Here is a 26842-nt window from a genome sequence, read left to right on the forward strand (position 1 = left end):
ATTATCCTGAATTATCCAGGTGAGCCCTAAATCCAGTCAAAAGTATACTTATAGGAGACGCTGAAAGAGATATGATACATACAGAAGAAGCAAAGGTAATGTGAAGATGGAGGCAGAAATTGGAGTGATGTGGCTGCAAGAAGAAGAGCCACCAGAGCTGGAAAGGCAAGCTCTCTCCTAGAGCTTTTTCAGGGAATATTCTTGATTTTGGCTCAGTGAAACTGATGTTGAACTACTGGCTTCTAGAACTGCGAAAGAATACATATCTATTTTTAGCTTCCAAATTAGTGGTAATTAGTTAGGGCAGCTTTAGGAAACTAAATAGCAAGACAGTTTTGAAGAAAAAGCCCTAACAGATTCCAAGACTTATAAAGCTATGGTAATCAAGACACCGTGCTGTTTACTCTGGGATAGACAAATAAATCACTGGAGCATAGCAACCCAGAAACAGATTCAGGCTTATATGGGAACTTGAGGAATAGCTGAGGTGTCATTGCCTTCCATTAGTGAAACCATGCTAGGGAAACTGGTTATCCTTTGGAGAAAAATATTATTAGATTTCCCTTCATGCCTATACAGAAGTCAATTAAGAAAAAATCTGAATGTGGAAGTAAAATCTTTTAGAAGAGCATGTAGAAAATGTCTACTTTCCTCTTCAGTTTTTTTTTGCTATGAATTTCAAGCATTCAGGAGAGGACAAAGACTATCACCCATATACCCATCTCTGTCTAGATCAAAGTAATAATAGTATTTTGCCATATGTTTATATTTTATTTTTTCTTTAAAGTTTTTTTTTTTTCTGAGTCATTTGAAAGTGAGTTGTAGATATCATGACTCTTCAACCTTGTTAGGAGAATATATGTGACAATAATGAAGAATATCCTAAAATAGATATAATAAACAAAACAACATAAAGGAAAAATCTACTACATTAAAATTGAAAACTTCTATGACCCAAAAACAAGTTTCAGAGTAGGAGAAGTTATTTGCAATGTATGTTAACTATCAAGGAATTATAAGGAAAAGATAGAAAACTACATAGAAACATGAGCAAGGGATATTAAAAATAATAATTCTTAGAAGAAATTTGATTAGCCAATAAATATATGAGATGATGATAAACTTTGCTGGTAATACGAAAAATGAAAGTTAACATAATGAGATATACCTATCAATTTGATAAAAATGAAAGGCTGATAATACCAAGTATTGGTAAAAATGTGGAACACAGGAAATCTCATACATTGCTAGATAGAGTATACTTATCCATTTACTTAGGAAAACCTTCAGTAAAGTGGAACATATGCTTATCATTTGACCTAGCAATTCTCTCCTAGGTTTATATCCTGCAGAAATCCTTAGACATAATCACAAGGAGATATGTTCAAGAATTTTCACAGTAGCATTTTTTAGAATAGCAAACAAATTGTGAGGAACCCAAATGTCCCATCAGCAAGCAAATGGACAAATATATTGGCATATTTATACCGTGGAATACCTTACAGCATTGAAAATAACAAATAGAACTACATTATCAGTAGAAGTGTATCTTTAACACAATATTGAGTTAAAAGCAAGTTGCCAAGGATAAATAAATATGCAACCAGAAATTTAAAAAATGTAGAACACATATAAATGCTTAAAGAAGGTAGAAATACATGGAAATAGTATGAGATTGTAATTAGGCTATATTTATAGTGTCTTAATTTCTTGAGATAGGCGATAAGTACAAGTTATGTGTTATATTATTTTCTATATCATTCTGGATGTCTGAGTATTCAATAGAAAACGTCAATGTGTAGAATCCATTTGATTTCTTGAATATTCGAGGTAGTGAGGGGATCATGGTAGAGTAAGATTCTTGAAGTAGGGTACAGGAAGAGATCCAGAGCACAGGTAGAGGGATTGTCTTCAAAAAGACTAAGGGAGATAAATTTTGGTGGGCATATCAAAGATTTGATTGACCATTGGATAGATGTTTCTTTTTCATAAGTGTTTAATTTTTCTGGGCTTACTAATAGGTTGAAAGACTGTTACATATGCTTAGGAATTTGTGTGAGAAAATGCAATCATGGCACATTTGCAGCCTGGCGAATGTGTAAGCTAATACTTTAGACTTATCTCTAAGACTTCCATCTAGGCTTAGTATCTAGGGTAGGCAGCAAGGTGATTTTAAAATTATGATATGTTGATGTATCTTACTGTATCCTTGCCAGTAAAAGTGTATATATATATATATATTTTTTTTTTTCTAAAACACCTAGGAATTTTATAAAATACAGATCTTTTATTCGTCTAACTTACTGTCTTTGGATTGTATAGTTATTTTTGAGATTCCACTTTGCTTTATATCTTTGCTGATTTGTAATTTTTCTCCTCATAGCTGTTTCCTTCTAAGCATGAAAGATGATAGCATTGAAGGCATTTATGACACTCTAAAGCAGTGTGCATTGATTTCCAAGTCTGCTGGGGGAATTGGTGTTGCTGTGAGTTGTATTCGAGCTACTGGCAGCTACATTGCTGGGGTAAGATTCTTTTGTATGGCTGAAAATGTCTAGGCTGGAGGGATTCAAGTCCATAAGCAACCAAGGTTATGGTTGAGAGGGCCAATGGTGGGACTTGGGAGACCTGGTCCTCTGTTAATTACTAGCTGGCTGCGTGACTTGGAGTGAGTCATTTCACTGCTTCTGGCTTCATTATCATCTATCTTAGAAGTTTAGATTAGATGATCTGTAGGATCCTTTTTAGCTCAGATTTTGGAATTCTGATTTATTTTACAATAATAGCAACTCATTTATTGATTGCTTACTATGTGCTAAATCTGTTATAAAAGTTTTACATGAGTTACTCATTTAATCCTTACTACAACTTTATGAAATAGATATCATTAGAGGTACATAGTGGGTATTTTACGTTCTATAGTAACTTGATGAGTATAGACAGTATTGTCTTCATTTTCTAAGTGAGGAAACAGGCTTAGAAAGTAAAATTACTTCCAGAGATCAGTCACTTAATATGTGATAGAGCTAAGATTTAAGTTTTAAACATTGACACTTTGATGTAAATTCAAGCCTTGCTTGAATTGGGAGTTAAGATAAGGAGTTTTAGGTAAAACCTGGATTTAAATCCTATCTACACTACCTACTAATAGTGCTTAGTGCAAGTTATTTTACATCTCTGAATTTGTTTCTTCATCTGTAATGTGAAGAAAATATCTAACCTTTTAGAATAAAGCTAGAGAGTCCAGAAGGAAGCCATTCCATTACATGGGGTTCTGGAGATGTGATATATACAGCACTTTCACACAATAGTAGGGTGAACTATTGCTCACTTATGTTTCTAAACTGTTTGAGGCTTGCCTTGAGTTAGAAGGATTATTTTGAAATTCGATGATGTTTCGTCTAGTCTTAGGAGTCTGTTATTTTCTTATCTTCATTTTAGAATTCATTTATTGCTGAGAATCTCCTTTTACCTTATTTATTATCTCTATTTGCCCATTGTGTATAATTCTAATTGTAAATTGCCTTGAAATTTTGTGAAAAAAGACATTTTAGTGGTGTTTTGCTTTACCCAAAGTATATATTTATATAATGACCTTTAGAAGGTATGGTGTCCTGATTTTAGATTCTTTCAACTTGTAATTGTTATATCTCATTATAAATTAGAGATGCCATGAAGTAACTGTACACAATTATAATTTATTCAAGGTTTTGTTTATTTAACGTTCATTATGTTTTTAAAGCAGAGGTAGAACTGGAGAGCAGATTTAACTTTATGGACTGGGAAAGAGTAATTTGTTCACTTTTGAGCCCTGTGTTCTTTTTTCTTGTTGAGTCCCCTTTCTACTTCAGATACCTATAGTCTCAGTCTCTCTTTCAGACTAATGGCAATTCCAATGGGCTTGTACCAATGCTGAGAGTATATAACAATACAGCACGATATGTGGATCAAGGTGGAAACAAGGTATGCTGTTAAAGTATTGGAAATCAGAACTAAAAGTTTTTAGCCATGTCTACTTATAATAAGATGGTTTATTATGTATGTTTCTAACAACTGCCTATTTTTTCATGTTTAAAATCAATTTACTGAGTATAATTTACTTACTTTAGAGTACATACACTTGAATGTACAGTTCGATGGGTTTTGACAGATGTATACACTGTACTCCCCATACCATTCAAAATATAGAACATTTTCATTACCCCAGAATATTTCCTCATGCGCTTTCATATTAATCACCCCCTTTACTCCCACCCATGCATAATGACTCCAGGTAGCCAGTGATCTAGTCAATAGCTTTTTTACATGACAGTTTGTTGGCAAAGAATTTTTGAAGTTGTGACTCATATTAATACCTAACTTTGCAAAGGGGTTGTAATATGTCTTCTAGGTTTTTCTTAAAACAAAACAAAACAAAACTTTGCCTATTTTATAGAGGAAAAAGCAAAGTTGAGAGGATTGAGGTCATTTATTTAGTATTACCAGCAGAATAGTGTTTTAGTTTTTAACTTGAGCCTGCCTCTTGTGGATATGTAGGCATACTAATCACTTCTTAGTTTATGAACTTTTCTCTGGTGTACTTACAAAAAAGAAATCTATGGGACCTTGATAAGACAGATCACCTTTTTGACCTTTAATAAAGAGCACAACCTATTGTCTAAGTCGAAGTGATTTTCTTTGGGCTTTACATACATGTCACATTGTGTAAAGTGAGCTAGACGACAACCGAAGAGGAAGCTCCATCTCTAGTTTACTTATCAGTTTGAACAAGTTATTTAATCTTTCTTTTTTCACATTTCCTTTATGTTAAATGTTCTTTTTTACTCCTAGAATTGTAAGAAAAATATAACTACTTTATATTTTTGTAGTACTTTTATTTGTATTACCTCATTTAATTTATTAATTTTACTGATAATCCAAGGAGATATTATAAAAGTGTTTTGGAAAATATGAAGTTTCTTTGTTTCATTCTGATTCTGAAAAGAATGATGATTTATTTACCATTAGCGACCTGGGGCATTTGCTATTTACCTGGAGCCTTGGCATTTAGATATCTTTGAGTTTCTTGATTTAAAGAAGAACACAGGAAAAGAAGAACAGCGCGCCAGGGACCTTTTCTTTGCCCTTTGGATTCCGGATCTCTTCATGAAACGAGTGGAGACTAATCAGGTGAGAGAAAGGTACCTGTTAGTAATAATGACTCGATTCATATAAGCCTTCTCTTCAGTTGTCATAAATCATGCTTAGGAAGAGTCCACTTATATGTTTTGCTATGGAAGGCATTTTGAACATGTTACTAGATGTCATTCCTGCCTTCTTGAATTTTTATTCTCTAAAGTAGATGCTGTCTGACCTAAATGCTTGAAAGGTTGTATACAAATAGGCAGAACTAGATGCTTGGGTCTGAGCCTAAAATGATTATTTCTATAGCAGATTTCCAAGATAGTCCATATAAGATACTCTCTCCCTTATAGTATTCCTAATGGACTATGTATAGTTGATTATTTGAAGTTTCTAACAGGTGGTACTATTTTTTCCTTTGTAGGAATGGTCTTTGATGTGTCCAAATGAGTGTCCTGGTCTGGATGAGGTTTGGGGAGAAGAATTTGAGAAGCTATATGAAAGGTATGGGTAAAATATGAAAATAGTGTTTTACATATTTTTCTCTTATTTGGAGGTCCACATTTCAAAATGGTACCACTCATTAGCCAGTTTCTAGGAATCTTTGGGAGCATCTAGAAGAGAATATGATTAATAATTTTATTTTGGTAAGCTTTTTTTTTTCTGAATCTTAATTAAAATTTTGGTTTCCGTCTTCTTTCTTAAAACTTGGGACATGTAAATATTTGCTTAGGTTTTTCAATTGATGCTTTTTACAATGAAGACAAAGAGTTAGCAGTGTTTATTTTATTTTATTTTTTTGCTTTGTCATACTGTACATTTGATAAAATCATTTATGCTTTGTGCTACAGGAATCGAGCAACTTGGACACATGTGAATAGTTCATTAAATAATAGAACAATAGTACTACTTTAGCACAATAGCATAATTTGACTACTTTAGGTTTTTGTTTCTTTTAATTATGGAAGGTATTGATTTAGTGGGATCAGGTGTATTTGAAGGGATTTAACGCTGCCTGATTTTCCTTTGGTTTTAGTGAGGGTAAAATGAATATCAAATTCCTTGTTTTTTTTTTCCTTTGCAAAACTTAGTAAAAAATTTAAGTTTTTATGATATTATATTTTAATGTCTCTCTTCAAGTTATCTGCAATAAAGGTTTTCTTATGAAATGTTACAATAATATTAAATGGTAAATAAAATAATATTACCTTTGCCCTTCAGTTATGAGAAACAGGGTCGTGTCCGCAAAGTTGTAAAAGCTCAGCAGCTTTGGTACGCCATCATTGAGTCTCAGACCGAGACAGGTACCCCATACATGCTCTACAAAGATTCCTGTAATCGGAAGAGCAACCAGCAAAACCTGGGAACAATCAAATGCAGCAACCTGTGTACAGAAATAGTAGAGTATACCAGCAAAGATGAGGTAGGTAGAAAAACTTCTGCCCGAGTCTAGTACTGAGAGAAGAATCTTTGGAAGTTATTGTTTGTGAATCCCTCACTTTATTTCACTTGAGATGAGTGAAGGGAGTTTTCATAGCTTGTTGATAAACAGAAGGGCACTAAAATAGAAAGGGAGAAAGAGATGTGATCTATGTCTTTGAATATCTTTTAGTGAAAGCCATGTAGAAGACTGTCAACTTTTTCTTACACATTGTTATAATAATCTTTACTTGAGAAAAGTAGCAATATACAGTTATGGTAGTTTGGGACAAACAAAAATGTGTTAGGATGCTCATTCAGTTTAAAGTATGTAAACACATAGAGTCCTTTCAGTGAACGTTGAGAAAATTCTAATCTCAAATTTTTAATGATTCACAGAAGAGGCAAGGCTAGAAATGAGACCTAGGTTTTTTGTTTTGTTTTGTTTTTGTTTTGTTTTGTTTTTAAGTTTCTGGAAAAACTTCCATTTGGGAAGAACAGCCTGTATGACAGATCAGGGATAGGGTTAGGTTCTGTGCAGTGACTGTCCAGTAAGTTTGTTTCGATGGAGCAAATACATTAAGGTTTGGTATATGGAGAGATGGCTTTGGCCAGGGGAAAGGAGTTAGTAGGTGAAAGCTGGCATGTCACAGAAATAGAGAGCCCTTGTAGGTTTCTGAAGGGGAATATAGCAAAATGCTAGGATGAGAAAGCTAGTTCTTACTTATGGTTATAGAGTAGCTTGGTGTAAGAAGAGGATGGAGGTCAGCTTAAGGAGATTGTTGTAGTAGTTGGATGACAGGCTGCTTGGATATTGGATGCAAACTATGGAAATGAAGAAGGAGCAGATTACAAATTCTAGGGGCTAAAAAATATGACAAATGAAAAATCAGGATGAAAATAGTGAGTTGAGTATACTGCTAAGGTTGCAGTTTAACAAAATTTATTGAGCACCACCTATATGTAATACAACTGTAGTAAGTGCTCTGGAAATATAAAGGAATATGGCTCAGTTTCTGTCCTCTGGAAACTTATAATTTAGTTGGAAGAAATTGACATATACTCTAACCATTATACAAGATAGATTTTTTTTTTTTATAGAGACTAGAGTGACCCTTTTAAAAACAAAAATCAGATCAGATCATTACCTTGCACAGCTCTCCTCTTTGACTTTCTAACCTATCCAGAGTCTGTCCTTTTTTAAATTGAGATATAATTCACATACCATAAACTCCACCCTTGTAAAGTATGTAATTCATTATTTTTTAGTATTCCCACAAGATGTGCAACTATCACCAGTATCTAATTCTAGGACATTTTCATCACCCCAGAAAGAAACTTTATACTTCTTAGCAGTCACACCCTGTTCTCCTTTTCTGGTAACCACTAATTTATTTTCTGTCTTTGGATTTGCCTATTGTTGGCATTCTGTTTAGATGGAATCTCATAATATTAGGCTTTTTGTGTCAGGCTTCTTTCACTTACCTTGTTTTAAAGTTTTTTTATGCATGTTATAGCATCAGTCAGTACTTCATTTCCATCCAGTAATCTTATTAGTGCCCTATAAGGTCCTATACAACTTGGTATCGCCACTTCGCCTGCTGTTACTTTCCCCTTTGCTCACTGTACTCTAGCTGTACTAATTTCTGTGCTGTTTCTCAAACTTAGCATGCATGCTCCTGCCTCAGGATTTTTCTTTTACCACTCTTCCCCCCAGGTAGCCAAATGGCTTGCTTTCTAACCTCTTCAGTTGTTTGTTCATACGTCATGTTCTCAGTGAGACCTTCTTTGACAGCTCTTTTTAAAATTGGCACTCCTTCCATCCTTATCCCCAGGAAACTGTCTTCTTTTCCTGCCTTATTTTTCTCTCTGGCATTTATCAGACTTATGTGATCCGAGCTATGTTTTAAAAATGGGTTCTTTGGCAACAAGTATAGAATTGAGTAGGTAAGGGCATGAAGTGAGAGGAGTTGAGAGTTTGAATTGGGATAGTCATAATCAAAATGGAAAAAGAAGGTGTGTTCATCATTATTGAGCATTTAGTACATGCCAGATGTGTTGCTAGTACTAAAAATATTGGATTAAATAAGATATGATTCCTATCTGAAAAAGGTCACCACCTAGTAAATAGAAAGCACAGATAGAGGAAAAGTCACCTGAAGAGCTTTTTCAAAAATCACAAACTTTGGGTACTCTGTTATTAAGGGCTAGTCAGAATCTCAATGAGGGTGAGGTTGGCGTGTGTAATTAGGAAGAGCTTTCTGCAGTGATGGAAATGTCCTGTATCAGGTGGTTCATGAGCATTTGAAATGTGATTACTACAGCTGAGAAAATGAATTTTAAATTTTATTTAATTTTAAATAGCTACATTTGGTTAATGGTTATTGTATTGGACAGCACACATTACTGACTAAGATATACATAAACAATCACAGCATAGTAAAAGTTTGGTAATAGAGCTGTGTACTATGGAACATAGGGTTCTCTTCATCCTACCTATGTCACTGGAACATGTTAAAACTCACATCTGTGAATAGGTACTGGGATTCAGGAATGAACTGGTGAATGATGAAGAGGGAGAAGTCAAAGATAAAAATGAAAAATTTTAATATCAGAGTATTAGAGGACTATATGGTAGTGTCACAGACACAAGGAAGAAATAAAAATTGATTCTTGACCTTTTTCTCTACTTTCTAGGTTGCAGTTTGTAACTTGGCTTCCCTGGCCCTGAATATGTATGTCACGCCAGAACACACATACGACTTCAAGAAGTTGGCTGAAGTCACCAAAGTCATTGTTCGAAACTTGAATAAAATTATTGATATTAACTTCTACCCTATCCCGGAGGTATGAATAAATATCTCTGCTTATTGGTAATTATTGAAATCTAAGGTGGAGAAAGTTTATCACAGTTTGCCTGCCAGTCATCATTTAAATGGTCATCATTGGAATGGTGTGAGAAAACTTAGATAAAAAGAGTATATGTTATTTGGTACAGAACATTTGCTTTTTCTGTTCAGTAATGTCTCTTTCTTCTCTAAATCTATTGCCACAAAGGCATACTTATCAAATAAACGCCATCGCCCCATCGGAATTGGGGTACAAGGTCTGGCAGACGCTTTTATTCTGATGAGGTATCCTTTTGAGAGTCCAGAGGCCCAGTTATTGAATAAGCAAATCTTTGAAACCATTTATTATGGAGCCTTGGAAGCCAGCTGTGATTTGGCCAAGGAGCATGGCCCATATGAAACCTACGAGGGCTCTCCAGTCAGCAAAGGAGTAAGTATATGGGTGAAAAAAATGTTTTTTTGTTTTGTTTTGTTTTAATATTCTGTGCGCACGCCTCCCTCCCTGGGGGTCACTGGACGAGGTCTGTGTGTTTATAATGTCTCTGCCCAGTCCGCTCTTCATTCGCTGTCTGCTTTGCCCATGGTACTCTTTCTGCGCAGTCTTCTCCCCGCTGCACCTGCAACCCCTTTTGCGTGAGCCTTGCCATTGTGGGGTTGCCGCTGGTCACGAGGAGGCAGGCAGGTCAGCTCCGAGCTGCTGGGCACCATGGGCTCTGCTGTAGCCTGAGCAGCCTGCTCATGTGTGGAGTGTGTGTGCATTGTGTGCATGGCTGGAGAAACGCCAGTTATGTTGAATAAAATGTCTTTTTGCCTGTAAGTTCCTATAATAGGCTGAATGGTAGCCCTCAAAAAGATAAGCTTACATTCTAATTCCTAGAACCTGTGAATGTTACCTTATTTGGTGTAAAAAGGGTCTTTGCAGATGTAATTAAGGATTTAGAGATGAGATTATCCTGAGTTATCCAGATGGGCCCTAAATCCAATGACAGTTGTTCTTATAAGAGACAGAGAGGAAGAAGAGGTAACATGACCATAGAGACAGAAATTGGAGTGATGCAGCCACAACTCAGGAATGCTGACAGCTGCTAGAAGTTGAAAGAGTCAAAGAACATGACCTCCTCTAGAGCCTCTGGAAGGAGCATGGTTCTCCCAGCATGTTGATTTTGGGCTCTGGCTGCCAGAACTATGAGAAAATTAATTTTGTCATTTTAAACTGCCAAGTTTGTGGTAATTTGTTAAACCAGCCATAGGAGACCAATATAGTACTTTTGTCTTCTGGAGTGAAAAGGAACTCTGTTTTAATCTCTTATTTAAAGCAAGTCATTGCTAAAATGACTTAAGAAGAATGTTAACTGTATTAGTTTTCTAATGATAAACTGCGAATTAAAGCAACATATATTTAAGACTGTGCCCGGAATCAGAATGAAAGAGTAGATAATCTATGTGCTCACCTTGTTCCATGATCACATCAAAATTACAATTTTAGAACAACCATCACTGAGATCCACTTGAAGCCTAGCTGAACAGAATTCCTATAACAACCAAACCCAGAATTAAAAGGAATGTTAAAAGGACTTCCTTAAAAAGAAGAGTTTAAAAAATATAGAAAATTTGATAAATAAAATGGCAATAACCATGTACCTGTCAATAATTACCTTAAATGTAAATGGATTAAATGCTCCAATCAAAAGACATAGGATGGCTGAAGGATAAGAAAACAAGACCCATATGCCACCTATACTGATGTACTTCAGATCAAAAGACACACACAGACTGAAAGTACAGGGATAGAAGAATATTTCATGCAAATGGAAATGATAAAAAAGCTAGGGTAGCAATACTTATATCAGACAAAATAGACTTTAAAACAAAGGCTGTAATAAGAGACAGAGAATGGCATTTTATAATGATAAAGGGCTCAATCCAACAAGAAGATATAACTTGTAAACATTTACACAACCAATGTAGAAGCACCTAAATATACAAAGCAAATACAGGCAAAAATGGAGAAATTTACAGTAATACAGTAATAGTAGGGGACTTTAACACCCATTGACATTATGGACAGAAAATCATCTTGACAGAAACTCAGCAAGGAAAGAGCAGCCTTCTTTGACACATTAGACTAAATGGATTTAATTGATACTTTTAGAACACTTTACCCCAAAGAAGCATAATATACTATTTTCTCAAGTGCACATGGAACATTTTCCAGGGTAGACCACATGTTAGGCCACAAAACAAGTCTCAGTAAAATTAAGAACATTGAAATATCAAGCATCTTCTACAAACACAATGGTATAAAAGTAGAAATCAGTTATAAGAAGAACTGAAAAACAAAAACATGGAAGCTAAAAAAAAGCTGCTAAACAACGAAGAGGTTAACAATGAGATCAAGAGAAATCAAAAGGTACCCTGAGACAAAGAAAAATGAAAACACAGCGACCCTCAAAATCTGTGGGACACAGCCGAAGCACCTAAGAGGGAAATTTATAGCCTACCTCAAGAAACAAAAATCTCATAAATAATGTAAACTTAAACTTAAAGGAACTAGGGAAAGAAGAATAAACAAACCCAAAGTGAGCAGATGGAAGGAAATAATAAAGTGTAGAAATAAAATAGAATAAAAAAACTATAAGAGATCAATGAAACCAAGAGCTGGTTCTTTGAAAAAGATAAACAAAATTGCTAAATCTTTAATCAGACTCATCCAGAAAAAAGAGGATCCAAATAAATGAAATCAGAAATAGAAGATAAGTAACAATTGATATCACAGAAATACAAAAGGATTGGAAGAAAATACTATGAACAATGTGGCAACAAATTGGACAAACTGGAAGAAATGGATAAATTTCTTGGAAACATACAATCTTTCCTGGAAACATGCAACCTTCCAACACTGAATCAAGAAGAAGCAAATCTGACCAGACCAAGAACTATTAATGAAATTGAATCAGTATTCAAAACCTCCCAACAGTCAAAAGTCTTGAACCAGATGGCTTCACAGGTGAATTTTACCAAACATTCAAATAAGACTTAACACCTCTCCTTCCTAAACTATTTCAAAAATTTCAAGAGGAGGGTAGGATACTCATTTTATGAGGCCAGCAATACCCTGATTCCAAAACTAGACAAAGACATTACAAAAAAAAGTTATAGGCCAATATCCCTGGTGAACACGGATGAGGAAATCCTCAAGAAAATATTAGCAAACTGAATTTAAGAATGCAGTAATAGATTATACACTGTGAACAAGTACTAAACCGTACTGGGATGACAATTTTTGTTCAGTATCCACAGTCAACTAATGTGACATACCACATAAAGAAAATGAAGGGTGAAAATATCAACAGATGCAGAAAAAGCATTTGAGAAATGCTTGTACTACAAGGCTGTAGTACTCAAACCAGCATTGTATGGGCACAAAATGAGACATGTAGATCATTGGAACAAAAAAGAGAGGCCAGAAATAAATCCATGCCTGAGTGGTCAACTAATCTGTGACAAAGGAGGCAAGAATCTACAATGGGGTAAAGCCTATCTCTTCAATAAATGATGTTGGGAAACTAGATAGGTACGTTCAAAAATGAAACTAGACCACTTCCTTATACCATATACCAAAATAAACTCCGAATGGTTTAAAGACTTAAATGTAAGACCTGAAATCAAAATGTAGGCAGTACACTCTCACATTACTCTTAGCAATATTTTTTTTAGATATGTCTTCCCAGGCAAGGGAAACAAATACACAAATGGGACTACATCAAACTAAAAAGTTTTTGCACAGTGAAGGAAACAACATAACGAAAAAACAACCTATTCAATGGCAAAAGATATTTGCTAGTGAAACATCTGATAGGGGTTGATATTCAAAATATATAAGGAACTTAATACCAAACAAACAAACAATCCTATTTAAAAATTGGCAGAGGACCTGAACAGGCATTTCTCCAAAGAGGACATACAGATGGCCAGTAGACATGAAAAGATGCTCAACATCACTAATCATCAGGGAAATGCAAATCAAAAGCACAATGAGGTCACCTCACCTGTCAGAATGGCTATCAATAAATCAACAAACAACCAGTTCCGGCGAGGATGTGGAGAAAAGGGAACCTTTATGCGCTATTGGTGGGATTGTAAATTGGTGCAGCCACTGTGGAGAATAGTATGGAGGTTTCTCAAAAACCTAAAATTACAGCTACCATATGACCCAGCAATTCCACTTCTGGATGTTTATCTGAAGAAATCCAAAACACTATTTCAAAAAGATATATGCATCCCTATGTTTATTGCAGCACTATTGACAACAGTTAAGATATGGAAGCCACCTCAGTGTCCATCGATAGCTGAACGGATAAAGAAGATGTGGTGCATACATATATACGATGGAATAAGAATGAAATCTTAACCATTTGCTACAGCATGGATGGACTTGGAGGATATTACAGTAAGTGAAATAAAGAGAAATGCCATGTGATTTTGCTTATATATGGAATCTAAAAAACAAAGTAAATGAACAAATGAAACCAGCAAACTAATAGATACAGAGAACATATCGATTGTCACCATGTGGAAGGAGGCTTGGTGGGATGGGTGAAAAAGTAAAAGGTTAAGAAGTACATACTGCCAGCTGTAAAAGTAATTGCAGGGATGTAAAAGTACAGCAAAGGGGATATAATCAATATTGTAATAACTTTGTATTGTGTTGGAAGAGTACTAGATTTAGTGGTGTGATCATTTCGTGAGCTATATAAATGTCTTCAGGTGTTGTACACCTGAAACTAATAAAGTATTGTGTGTCAACTGTAATTGAAAAATAAATTTAAGGTAAAAGGACAGGATTTCGATCCGTGCTACGACATGGATGAACATTGAGGATGTTATGCTCAGGGAAAGAAGCTAAATAGTGTATAATTCTACTTATACAAGGTACCTAGAGTAGTCAAACTTATAGAGACAGAAAGTGGAATGGTAGTTGCCAGAGGCCGCGTGGGGGAAATGGGGAGTTATTGTTTAATAGATATAGAGTGTCTGTTTTGCAAGATGAAAAGAGTTCTGGAGATGGATGGTGTGACGGTTGCACAACAGTGTGAATGTACTTAATACCATTGAACGGCTAAGATGTTAAATTTTATGTATGTTTTACTAAAATACAAAATTTTAAAAGAAGAATTGGTACCTATTTTTCTCAAACTATTCCAAAGAATTGAAGAGGAGGGAAGGGTCCCAGACTCATTTATGAGGCCAGCATTACCCTGATACCAAAACCAAAGACTACAAAAAAAAAAAAATTATAGTCTACTATCCCTGATGAAAATATACACAAAAATCCTCAACAAAATATTAATAAACTATATTCAGCAGTATGTTAAAAGGATCATACACAATGACCAAGTGGTATTTATTCCTGGGATGAAGGGTTGGTTTAATATCTGCAAATCAGTTAACATGATATACCACATAATGAAGGATAAAAGTCACATGATCATATCAAAAGATGCAGAAAAAGTATTTGACAGAATCCAGCTTTCGTTTATGATAAAAACTCTCAGCAAAATGATAAAGGCCATGTATGGCAAACCCACAGGTAACATTACCTTCAACTCTGAGAAGCTGAAAACTTTGCTTAAGATCAGGAACAAGACAAGAATGTTCAGTTTCACTACTTTTATTTAACATAGTGTTGGAAGTCCTGGCTACAGCAGTCAGACAAGAAAAAGAAATAAAAGTCATCCAAATTGGAAAGGAAGAAGTAAAAATCATTTTTTGCAAAAGACATGATACTATATATAGAGAACCCTAAAAATTTCATCAAAAACTATTAGAACTGATAAATGAATTCGGTAAAGTAGCAGAATACAAAATTAATATTCAGAAGTTGGTCGCATTTTTATACACCAATAACTATCAGAAAAAAAATTAAGAAACCAATTCCCCCCACCCCCCAAAAAAAACCTAGTAATACATTTAACCAAGGAGGTGAAAGACATGTACTTGGAAAATTATAAGACATTCAAGAAAGGAATCGAAGATACAAATAAATGGAAGGCTGTACTGTGCTCATAGATAGGATGAACTAACACTTTAAAATGTCTTTACTGCCCAGAGCAGTCTACAGATTCAGTGCAACCCCTATCAAAATACCAATGACAGTTTTCACAGAAGTAGAACAAATAATTCTAAAATTTGTATGGAACCACAGAAGACCCCAAATAGCCAACGCAAGCTTGAGAAAAAGTTGGCTTTTTGATATCATGCCACCTGATATCAAACTATATATAAGCCTGTATATGGTAATCAAAACACATGGTACTGGCATAAAAACACATGTAGATCAATGGAACAGAATAACCCAGAAATAAATCCACGCATATATGGTCATTTAATCAATGACAAAGGAGGCAAGAACATACAATGGGGTAAAGACTATCTTTTCAATAAATGATGTTGGGAAAACTGGAAGCTACATTTTAAAAAACATCACTGTCTTATACTACATATGACAAAAAAAAAACTCAAAATGGATTTAAGACTTAAATGTAAGACTTGAAACCATAAAACTAGGTTAAACATGGACAGTAAACTCTTTGAAATTGCTCTTAGTATTTTAATGGGTATATCTCTTCAGGCAAGGGAAACAGAGGAAAAATAAATGGGACTACATCAAACTAAAATGTTTTTGCACAGCAAAAGAAACCAATAAAATGAAAAGACAACCTACTCAATGGGAGAAGGTATTTGTCACTCATATATCTGATAAGGGATTAATATCCAAAATATATAAAAAAGTCATAAAACTTAATACCAAAAAAAAAAAAATCCAAGTAGAAAATGGGCAGAGGATCTGAACAGTTCTCTAAAGAGGACATACAGATGGCCAACAGATGGGAAATGCAAATCAAAAGCACAGTGAGATCACCTCTCACCTGTCAGAATGGATATCATCAATAAATCAACAAGTGTTGGGGAGAATGTACAGAAAAGGGAGCCATTATGCAGTGCTGGTGGGCTTGTAAATTGGTTCAGCCACTATGGAAAACAGTATACAGTTTCCTCAAAAAATTAAAAAGTAGGACTACCATATGAACAAGCAATTCCACTTCTGGATATTTATCTGAAGAAATCCAAAACACTAATTTGAAAGGACATATACATTCTTATGTTTACTGCAGCATTATTTACAATAGTCAATATATGGAAGCTACCTCAGTGTCCATCAACTGATGAATGGATAAAGATGTGGTACATATATGCAATGGAATATTAACCATGAATAAAAATGAAATCTTCTCAATTGCAACAACATGGATGGACCTAGAGGGTATTATGCTAAGTGAAGTAAGTCAGAGAAAGATACGTACCATATGATTTTGCTTATATATGGAATCTTAAAAAAGCAAACAAAACAAATGAAGAAATACAAAGAACACACTGATGATGGTTGCCAGATGGGAAGTGAGTTGTGGGGTTGGATGAAAAGGGATTAGAGATTAAGAAGTATAAATCGCCGACTATAGAATTAGTTCGGGGATGAAAAGTACAGCAGAGGAAATATAGTCAATATTGTAATAACTGTGTAAAGTGTCAGATGGGTACTGGACTTACTGGGATGGTCACTTTGTAAGGTGTATATATAAATGTCTACTATGTTGTACATCAAAACTAATAAAGTGGTATATGTCAAATAATTGAAAAATTAAAAAAATTTTCAACATTCATTTTCTTAGTTTTCATAGGTCAGGAGTCTAGGCTCAGCTTAGTGAGGTCATCTTTTTTGGTTCGCACAAGGCCAGGGTCAAGGTGTTGATATAAGCTGTGGTCTCATCTGAGGCTCAAGGTCTTGCTCCAAGCTCACCTGGTTGCTGGCAGAATTCATTTTCTTGCAGCTCTAGAACTCATGGCATCTTGCTTTTTCAGTCTCCTTCACTTCAAGAAGGGCCTAGTCCAGGCATTCTTTTGACAGTTTTCCTTTGGTAAGTTAGGTCCATCCATGATAATCTCTCTTATTTAACTCAAATTGATTGATTTGCAACTTTAATTATATCTGCATAAACCCTTCACTTTGCCATAATTTAGTGAGGCATCCATCATATTTCCAGGTCCTGTATATATTCAAGAGGAGAAGATTATATATACATGGCCTTTGTACCAGGAATGAGAATCTGGAATGAGAATTCTGCCTTTCACACTGCATATATTACCAGTTTTATGATTGTCCTCCACATAAAATGAGATGTTAATTTTAGTTCTGACCTTTCTGCTGGTATTTAAGAAATCTAATGTGGTATTGTTTGGAAATAGGTGTTTGTTAATTAAGTAGATAGCTAATATTTGAAAGCAAATAAGAGTAAGGCTTTTACTGTAGAAAAAGTGCATTTCAGCAACACACTTTCATGAATGTTAGGATTTCCTGGTTTGTAGGTATGGTATAGGTTCTCTGAGGGGGCTCAGCAGGGACATGGGGAAGAAGTAAGCCTTAACCAATTTTCTTGTTTCTTTTCAATATGACTTCATGGAAATTAGTCCATGAAAATCTCTAGACTTTGTATTCCTTACAGAGTTATTCTAGAACACCTTTTGGCACCAGGGAGTGGTGCTTCTGTGAGAATCTAATGTCTGATGATCTGAGGTGGAGCTGAGGCAGTGATGCTAGCACTGAGGAGCAGCTGCAAATGCTCGCTTGCTGGCCTGCTGCTCACCTCTTGCTGTGTGGCCAGGTCCTAACAGGCCACTGACTAGTCCCAGTCCGCAACTCGGGGGTTGGGGATCCCTCTACTAAAAGACAGCGTTTGTTGGGATGTGAGGGCATGACCGGTTAGTTAGTCATTTGCTTTTTGTTATAGTTTTAAATTCGCATAGAATGATATTTTGGGTTGTTTATTCCTTAGATTCTACAGTATGATATGTGGAATGTTACTCCCACAGACTTATGGGACTGGAAACTTCTCAAGGAGAAGATTGCAAAGTAAGTAAAGACATGTAAAGTAGCTTTTAAGTAAGGAGGGTTCAGGTTTTCATCCTGGCTCTTCAGAATTTAGTTATGTTTAACTTCTGAAACTGATTTTCCTTCTTTAAATGGGGCTAAAATGACCTATCTACAGAACTATTGTTTAAATACTTCATAAAATAATACATGTAATCTGTAAATTGCTTGGTGCAATGTAAGTATTTCAATACATAGTAGATATTATTAGTTGATCTTGTTTTAGAGGCTTAACTACCTGGATTAGGTAATTCTTTTTCTCATTAAAACTGCTTATTTCCAAGTGTGATTACTTTTTAAATGTGTTTCACTTTAATTTATTGCTTAACTACATTTGGCACATAAATGGCTTTTGTTTAATTGATCGTCATAGGAATAAGGGATTTAGGAAGAGCTTTTGGAGGGTATAATGTATTAAATTGCATCAAAGAAAATGTAAAAATTGAGTCTTTGTAGGTATTTCAAGCTAATAAATGTGAGAGATTTAGGGCAGAGAGAATGTTTGCTAAGTGAATAATAAGTTTTTATTTTCTGTCATGAGTCTGCCATCTCTGGATAAGTACAAAGTTTCCATATTTGCAAAAAGAAGCAATAGTTTTAAAATGCTCTTTAAAAATATCTATTTCACTTAAAAGTGTTTTATTATTCCAATAATATTTGTTCAAAATTTTGGAAAAACGTGTGGAAAGGGAATAAAATGAAAATTACCCAAGTACCACCTCCCCCCCAAAACTTGTTTGCCTGTTTTTGTCCGTCATCCTTCAGACTTTCTCCTGAGCAAGTGTGCATGTATTTACATGCAAATGCAACTTTTGCAAAAATGGATTTGTACTCTATTTTATTTTGTTTTTTTCAAAATACTTTAGTTTATGTATTTTTAAATATACAACCTTATTAAATTTCAAAGTTAATACATGAATACACATTCATTGTTAATAAAGTTCACATATAGAAATAAGTAAAAACCCTTCATACCTCTTCTGCCAACTACTTATCTCACAAAACAAAAAATCAACTTATTTCTTTTTCTAGAGATAACCATTGTTAATGGTGTGTATTTTTCTACTTTTTTCAGTATGTTTGCAGATGCATACATACAGTTTTGTTGTAAATGTGATCAAACTCGATATATTCCGAGAGTTTTTATTTAGTGACTTATTTTGGAGATCATTCTGTCTGTGGACAGGAAACCACTGTCCAATTGACTGAGGAAGTAAAGACATGGAGATAGCTATGGCTTGCTCAATGCCTCACAACTAGATTGACAGTGAGAACCCAGAATCCATTAGGATATTAGGCTCTGCTAAGTACTGTATGAATCCAGAGACATTGAATGTAGAAAATACAAGCTCTTTGGGTTTGAGAAACTCAAGACTAAGTAAGACATGTAACTCAAATAGTTAAAGTGTACATAAAGTGTACATAAATAGTTAAAGTGTACATAATGTTTGCAAATATTTGTATTTGACACTTAAGTGTTGTATGCCCAGTTTAGGTATCTCTTATGCTGAGCTTTTAAAGAGGACCTGAGAGCATTAGAAGATTTCTATGTTCAGATAGTATATTCTTTCTTAACCACTCCCTTTGACATTGACTAGAGAGAGTCAAAAGATGTTGACATTCTTTTAGGAACTTATAATTGAAGAGGTAACAGAGAAAGTCAAGAATATACTTTGAACACAATTTTCCCTATTCATTGTCCTATTTGGGATAATGGCGCCTTGTAGATAGATGTCTGATTCTGACCACTTTCACATCATTATGTTTCCTGAAAGGGCCTAGCATAGTGATTACATAGGTACTTAGAAAAGTGAAGGTTGAATGAGTATACTCTGATACAGGTGAGGATTCTCTAAACAGACATGTTTCCCTGGTTAAGATAATGTATCAAGTGCTATAATTCCTGAGAGCCTCAATGCAAGTTGGGTAAGTCATAGCATGGTAAGGATTGCCAGCAGCAAAAATTATTCTGTTTAGGAGTCAGGCATTTAGGAGAGGGGTGAGCTATGCTACCCAAACTGTGTTGCATCCCTGTAGGGGTTTAATTAAAAAAATTTGTGCGTGAGTCTAATGCCTGTATTATGTTACTCAAAGCAGCTACATTTACTACAGTGATTTAAAGTAGCTGCCTCCCTGGCATATTGTAGCTTTAGGAGCAGCACTTAATAATCTCCTTTTCTTTAGGTATGGTATAAGAAATAGTTTACTTATTGCCCCTATGCCTACTGCTTCAACTGCTCAGATTCTTGGAAATAATGAGTCCATTGAACCATATACCAGCAACATCTACACTCGCAGAGTCTTGTCAGGAGAATTTCAGGTGAGATCACAACCAGACCTACAGGGAAATCTTTCAAAAGCCTGTTGTTGAGAGTAATTGCTAACTTATTTTCGGTATGCCTTTTTATCTTACTGTGGAGGCATAGCTTTGATAAAATGAGTCATCTTCATCCTTAATACTGTTTTCCATTATTGAAGCACATAATAGACATTTTAAATATGCCAAAAGAATGAACAGTTGAGGATTGAGTAGGAAAGTAACTTGTTCATATTAAAGTTCACATGGTATATAAACATTCTGTGGTCACAGTGATGTATGCTATAACCTCAGATGTTTAAGCTGGTGATACTTACGATATGTGTAGAAGCATCATTTAAGACAGTCATTCTCAGTTTTGGTTACAAATTAGAATTTTTCATGGGTGGGACCAGTGTTTTTGTTTGTTTGTTTGTTTGTTTTTAAGGTTCCTAGGTAATTCTGATGTGCAGCTAAGGGTTGAGAACCACTAATTTAAAAGATTTTTATTTGCTAATTTGCTGATATCCTGAAATAAATTTCTGTAAGGTTTGGGGTGAATACATTTCTAATTTTAAGTATTGTATTCTTACTTAGGGAAAAAAAAAGAATCAATCCACTAGGTTTACTCAGCTTAGCTCTTTTCACTTTCACAAATACTATATGTTATGTTTCTTTAATAAAAATTATCAAGATTTTAAAGGAGTATAGCTTTCCTGTGATGGAATGGGCCTCTCAGTTTTATAAAAAATAGAAATTACCAAGCAGTTTAATGTTAAATAATTCTTTAGTGATTTTATTTACTTTAAGCTCTAGGCCTATGATCCTGTTTAGGCCCTGTCACTGTTATTTATTTATTCCTTCATATCTTTTCTGCTTTTCCATTCAGATTGTAAACCCTCACTTACTGAAAGATCTTACTGAGCGGGGCTTGTGGAATGAAGAGATGAAAAATCAGATTATTGCATGCAATGGCTCTATCCAGGTACAGAATGAAAAAAAAGGGGGGAGGGAGCTAACTGAATATTGTTACTTTCTCACTTATCCCAGGCAATGGAGAAAAAGAATGACTATTCATTGTGGTCATATAGGTTTATATAGATCTGTTCATTTCTGTTCATTTGCACATAGCTAGGCCTTATTCTTTTGTTTATGCAATGATACAGAGCAGTAGTTTCCAAGTTCTCTGCACATTAGAATTAGTTGGGGAGCTTTTAAAATCCTGTAGCTTAGGTAACACCCCATACCAATTAAATTAGAATGTCTGGGAATGGGAGCCAGGCATTAGTATTTTTAAAGACTCCTTAGTTAATTCCAAAGTGCATCAGAGTTTGGGTACCACTGATAAAAAATCTGAAATTAGAGTCAAATTTAATTAAAAATTATGATGGTAATCAAGGACGGATAGTTCAAAAGACAGCTACAGTTAGTGTTTAACAATAAAATATTTGCAACCGAGAATCAAGAAACATTTATTTCTAAATAGAGGTCCCTGGCTAAACATTTGTTTGGCAGCAGATAAAGATTGCTGTAATATTTCAGTACTTTTTCATAGAAACTGTCGCATTAGCCAGTCTGGATGTTTTGATGCAAGCTAACCCTGGATCTAAGTAAACATTTTCTATTGACTTCAAGTGGAGTTTGTGGGGTCCTAACTTATATCAAGGGTTTTGTCTCAGTGCTTCCCTGGATCATGTTCCTAAGTGTTAATAGCCCTGATTGTTTGTTTTCTGCAAAGCTCAAGGGTCATTTATTGCTTGTTAGCTCTGACTTTTCCTGCCTTTAAAAATACCTCTAAGACAATCAATGTTTTAGCCATAAACCAGTTTAAAAATGGATCTTAAATCACTACCTGATATTTTATTGTTTAGATGGAATTTTGTTGGACTTTCTAAGCCAGAAGTGAGCAGTCTTAGGAAAGTTGATAAGGATCATATTAATTATACCGAATGATAGGGTCAGATCTGGCAGGAACTAGAACCAAGGCCAGACCCTTAGGTCGTTATTCTGTAATCATACTGCTTTCTTCAACCGGAGCACAATAAACATTTGGGTTTTGTTCTTCAGAGCATTCCAGAAATTCCTGATGACCTGAAGCAACTTTATAAGACTGTGTGGGAAATCTCTCAGAAAACCGTTCTCAAGATGGCAGTTGAGAGAGGTGCTTTCATTGATCAAAGCCAGTCTTTGAACATCCATATTGCTGAGCCTAACTATGGCAAACTCACTAGTATGCACTTCTACGGCTGGAAGCAGGTTGGTAGAGGATATGAAGGAGGGCTTACTGCCATCTTGGGGTATTTTACAATTGATACAGTTTTGTATTCCAGCTACCTATTAAATATTGCAATTGGAAGTTCTTTCCCTTCAAATCCAATATGTTAAAACCAGCCCATCGTTTTTGTACTAGATTAAGCTCTTACTTGGATTTTTTTTGTTTAAGATTATTTAATTCATAGGTTTGAATCCTTGGAGTTACCTAAGATCCTCCCTTTACTCTCTATGCAGTTACCAAGTTGTGTTGGTTGTTCCTTTCTACCGTTTCTTGAATATCTTCCTATTCCACCACTATTATTAACTTCTTAACTGATCTCTTGGCTTCTGGTATCTCTTCCCTAAGCCATCTTGTGCACTGCAGCCATCTCTACAGTAAAACTTTACACACCTCAGCTAGCTTCAAGCATCTGTTGTTTCTCCTACTTTATATATCTGCAGTATAAAACCCAGTTACTTAGCTAGTCATTGCCAAGTCTTATGCTTCTGGATTATAGTCTTATTCCCTGGAAATGTGCTATGTGTTTATATAGAATTGCAAATTTCTTTTAATTTTAAAAAACATTTATTGAGCATATACTGTGTGCAAGGACTGGGGAAACTGAATAAAAGATGCTTTTTTTATTATTATTATTAATTTCAAGTATACAGTACAGGTGTTAGACATTTATATAGTTAATGAAATGCTCCCCCTGATTACTCTGAATAAAAGATGATTCTTATCCTTGAAGCAGTCAGTCTGTTCTTATACAGAGGTATAGTCTAGCCCTCTAAATAGTTATAATCTAAAGTAGACATGTTGTCTTAGGCAAACTTGGAATTCATACACATAATAATTTAAAAGAAGTCTAGAGAATAAAAACATTTGGTAGATCCAAAGACATAGCTTGTTTTAGGAGTAAAAATAACTGATTCTTTAGGCATTTTTGAGAGGGCTTCCTAGAGGAGATAGAATTCCCAAGTTTGGAAAACAATTCTACCTGGTTTATGGACATGTATTTTAAACATTGGTCTTGAATGTCTAATGTTCTCACAGTTTCTCCTAATAGTTGTATTTACTTCCCATGTAGGGTTTGAAGACTGGAATGTATTATTTAAGGACAAGACCAGCAGCTAATCCGATCCAGTTCACGCTAAATAAAGAGAAGCTGAAAGATAAGGAAAAGGCATCAAAAGAGGAAGAGAAAGAGAGGAACACAGCAGCTATGGTGTGCTCTTTGGAGAACAGAGATGAATGTCTGATGTGTGGATCCTGAGGAAAGACTTAGAAGAGACAAGCACTTCTTCAATAACCTGACCACTTCTTGAGTACAGATAGGCATGGTAGGTTTGCTGGAAGTGGTACAGTTTTGCTGGACCTTATTGCAGCAGAAGGGTCAACTGATTTAAACTATCGTTTATAGTATAAAAGGAATGCTTTTTTCAAATTGGTATATTAGGAATCAAAGTAGACATTTTGGGAATGCAAAAGAGGTCATCTTGCAAATTACAGTGATTACAGAGGGTTTCATCGTCCATCTCGTACCCCATTTCTTGGTGATCTCAGTTTTGGTAAGGAGACTTAGTTTTGCTGCTTTGACTATGGGTCCATAGATGTAAAACTGTCAAAACACATGAGAAGTGCTAAAAAGATCTTTATCTAGATAAAATTTTATAGATTGTTCTGAAATAAAGATAAACATTTCCAAGCGATTGTGTGAGGCTAATTTCGTTATTTATTTTCATACAAAGGTTAGATTAGAAAGAACATTTTCTGTTCTCTGAGAGTTCAGGGAGGAAATTTTAAGACAAATCACTTAGATACTATATAGAATTATGATTTTAATATCTGCCTTTTTCCTCTTTATTGTGATAAAGTACATATTAAATGTTACCATTTTACCCATTTTAAAGCATACGGTTTAGTGGCATTAAGTACATATACAACTGTCACCACTATTTCCAGAACTTTTTCATCAATCCCAAACAGAAACTTTATATAAAAACAATAACCTCCCATTCCCTTCTCCTCTCAGTCCTTGGTAATCTCTGTTTTACTTTCTGTCTCTTAATTAGCCTATACTAAGTACCTCATTTAAATGGAATTATACAATATATATTCTTTTCCATCTGGCTTATTTCACTTCGTATGTTTTCAAGTTTCATCCATGTTGTGACATGTAAGAAATTTCTACCTTTTTAAAGCTGAATAACATTCGATTGTATGTGTATACCACATTTTGCTTTTTTGTTTATCTGTTAATGGACATTTGGGTTATTTCTACCTTTTGGCTGTTATGATAATAACTGCTTTGAACATTGATCCATAAGTATCTTTGAATTCTTGCTTTCAGTTCTGTTGGGTCTATACCTTGAAGTGGAACTGCTGGGATATATGTCTAGGTGGCTCAGGAGCTCAGGAAGGAGATGACTTCAGTATGGGCTCTGCTGTGAATAGCTGAGACCCGCAGAGGGGCTGCTTCCTCCAGGGAGGCGTCACCAGTCTGTCCTCTGGAACTTGGAAACAGAAACAGCAGGACCGGAAAAGCTCCTCTTTTTTTCTTTTTCTGCCTTATATTGAATATTTTTTATAATTTTATTCTTTGTTGGTTTATTGGCTATGCCTCTGTCATTTTAATGGTTGCCTCAGGATTTATAGTACACATCTTTAACTTAACCAAAGTCTACTTTTAAATAATATTATGTCACTTTAACAAATAGTTATGAGAGTCTTACAATAGGTTTCTTCCATTTCCCCTCTCCCAGTGTTTGTATTATGGTCCTCATGTTTTATTTTTACACAAGTTATAAACTCCACGATACATGGTATATATAGTTGGCTTTAAAAAATCCATTATATTCTAAAGAGATTTAGAAAAATTAAGAAATCAATATTATGTTTATAAAATTCATTCATGTCCTATGTGACTTTTATTGTTGATAGCATTCCAGTTTATAAATGTGCCATAATCTGTACATTTTATTGCTGAAGGACATTTATGTTGTTTCCGTTTTTTCACAAATAGGAATAATGCCACTATGAATATTCTTATACATATATTTTGATGCCCATGTACCTGAGGAGGTTTGTGGGATCAAAAAGTATGCATATCTTCAATTTTGCTAGATAATGGCAAATTGTTTTCTAGAACGGTTGTACCAGTCTACAACCTCATTAGTAGAGTAGGACAGTTTTCATTGTCATCTGCTAGGGAAATTGTTGAAATACATATACAAATCCTCTTTGTCTACAAGATAGATGTAGGGTTGTGCAGTGTACAACCTGAGCATTTGTATACGTATGCATATTTTTTTGAAGTGACCATTCAGGTCTTTCGCCTATTTTACTATTAAGTTGTCTGTTTTTTACTGATTTGAGTTCTTCTTTATGGGTGTTGGGTACTAGTTCTTCATTGGTTAAATTTATCGCAATTATCTTTCCCAAATCTCTGGTTTGCTTTTTTACTCTCTTATGGTATCTTTTGACTGAAGCTGTGTCTAGTAAATAGGGTTCCTTTATACAAATTACAAAAAGGTTCACCCTCTGATGGCTTTGCAAGTGTAGTGTTGGCTGAATTTCATCTTTTACTTGCTTTTGTCAGATACCTTTGTGCCAATTTGCCACATAATCTACTACATAAAAGTGGCAGCTCTGCTTTTGACTACCTAATGCTCTGAATTTTAATAGTCAAATTTATCACATTTTTTCTTTTATGTAGTTAAATTTTATATCATTGTTTTTTTTTTCTTTTTTTTTTATAAAAAGTGTAGCGCTTCTTGTGTTCTATTTAGAAAGGTTCTCATCCCTGTCATGAATATGTATTCCTTTATTGTAAAAGCTTTCTGGTTTGGACTTCAACATTGAAATGTACCTTCTTTAATATTTCGGATAGTTAACAAATGTAGTGTGTACCAAAT

The 26842-nt window shown here is 34.8% G+C and overlaps 1 protein-coding gene across 2 annotated transcripts in view; it reads left to right on the top strand.

Moving 5' to 3' along the window:
• Positions 1-24637, top strand: part of RRM1 (ribonucleotide reductase catalytic subunit M1) — a 40481-nt gene extending 15844 nt beyond the window's left edge. For both annotated transcript variants that reach the window (XM_016157943.2, XM_016157941.2), the window contains 12 exons: positions 2384-2525; positions 3880-3963; positions 5008-5169; positions 5546-5625; positions 6343-6544; positions 9238-9387; positions 9598-9819; positions 18281-18357; positions 20560-20695; positions 21561-21656; positions 22739-22927; positions 24016-24637. In XM_016157943.2, coding sequence (XP_016013429.2) covers positions 2384-2525; positions 3880-3963; positions 5008-5169; positions 5546-5625; positions 6343-6544; positions 9238-9387; positions 9598-9819; positions 18281-18357; positions 20560-20695; positions 21561-21656; positions 22739-22927; positions 24016-24201 — 1726 coding nt within the window. In that variant the 3' untranslated portion in view covers positions 24202-24637. The remainder of the gene's footprint in view (positions 1-2383; positions 2526-3879; positions 3964-5007; positions 5170-5545; positions 5626-6342; positions 6545-9237; positions 9388-9597; positions 9820-18280; positions 18358-20559; positions 20696-21560; positions 21657-22738; positions 22928-24015) is intronic.
• Positions 24638-26842: the final 2205 nt, after the last annotated feature.

Source organism: Rousettus aegyptiacus, unplaced genomic scaffold (genome assembly GCF_014176215.1).
Source record: "Rousettus aegyptiacus isolate mRouAeg1 unplaced genomic scaffold, mRouAeg1.p scaffold_m13_p_5, whole genome shotgun sequence".
In the NCBI taxonomy this organism is placed as follows: Eukaryota; Metazoa; Chordata; class Mammalia; order Chiroptera; family Pteropodidae; genus Rousettus; species Rousettus aegyptiacus.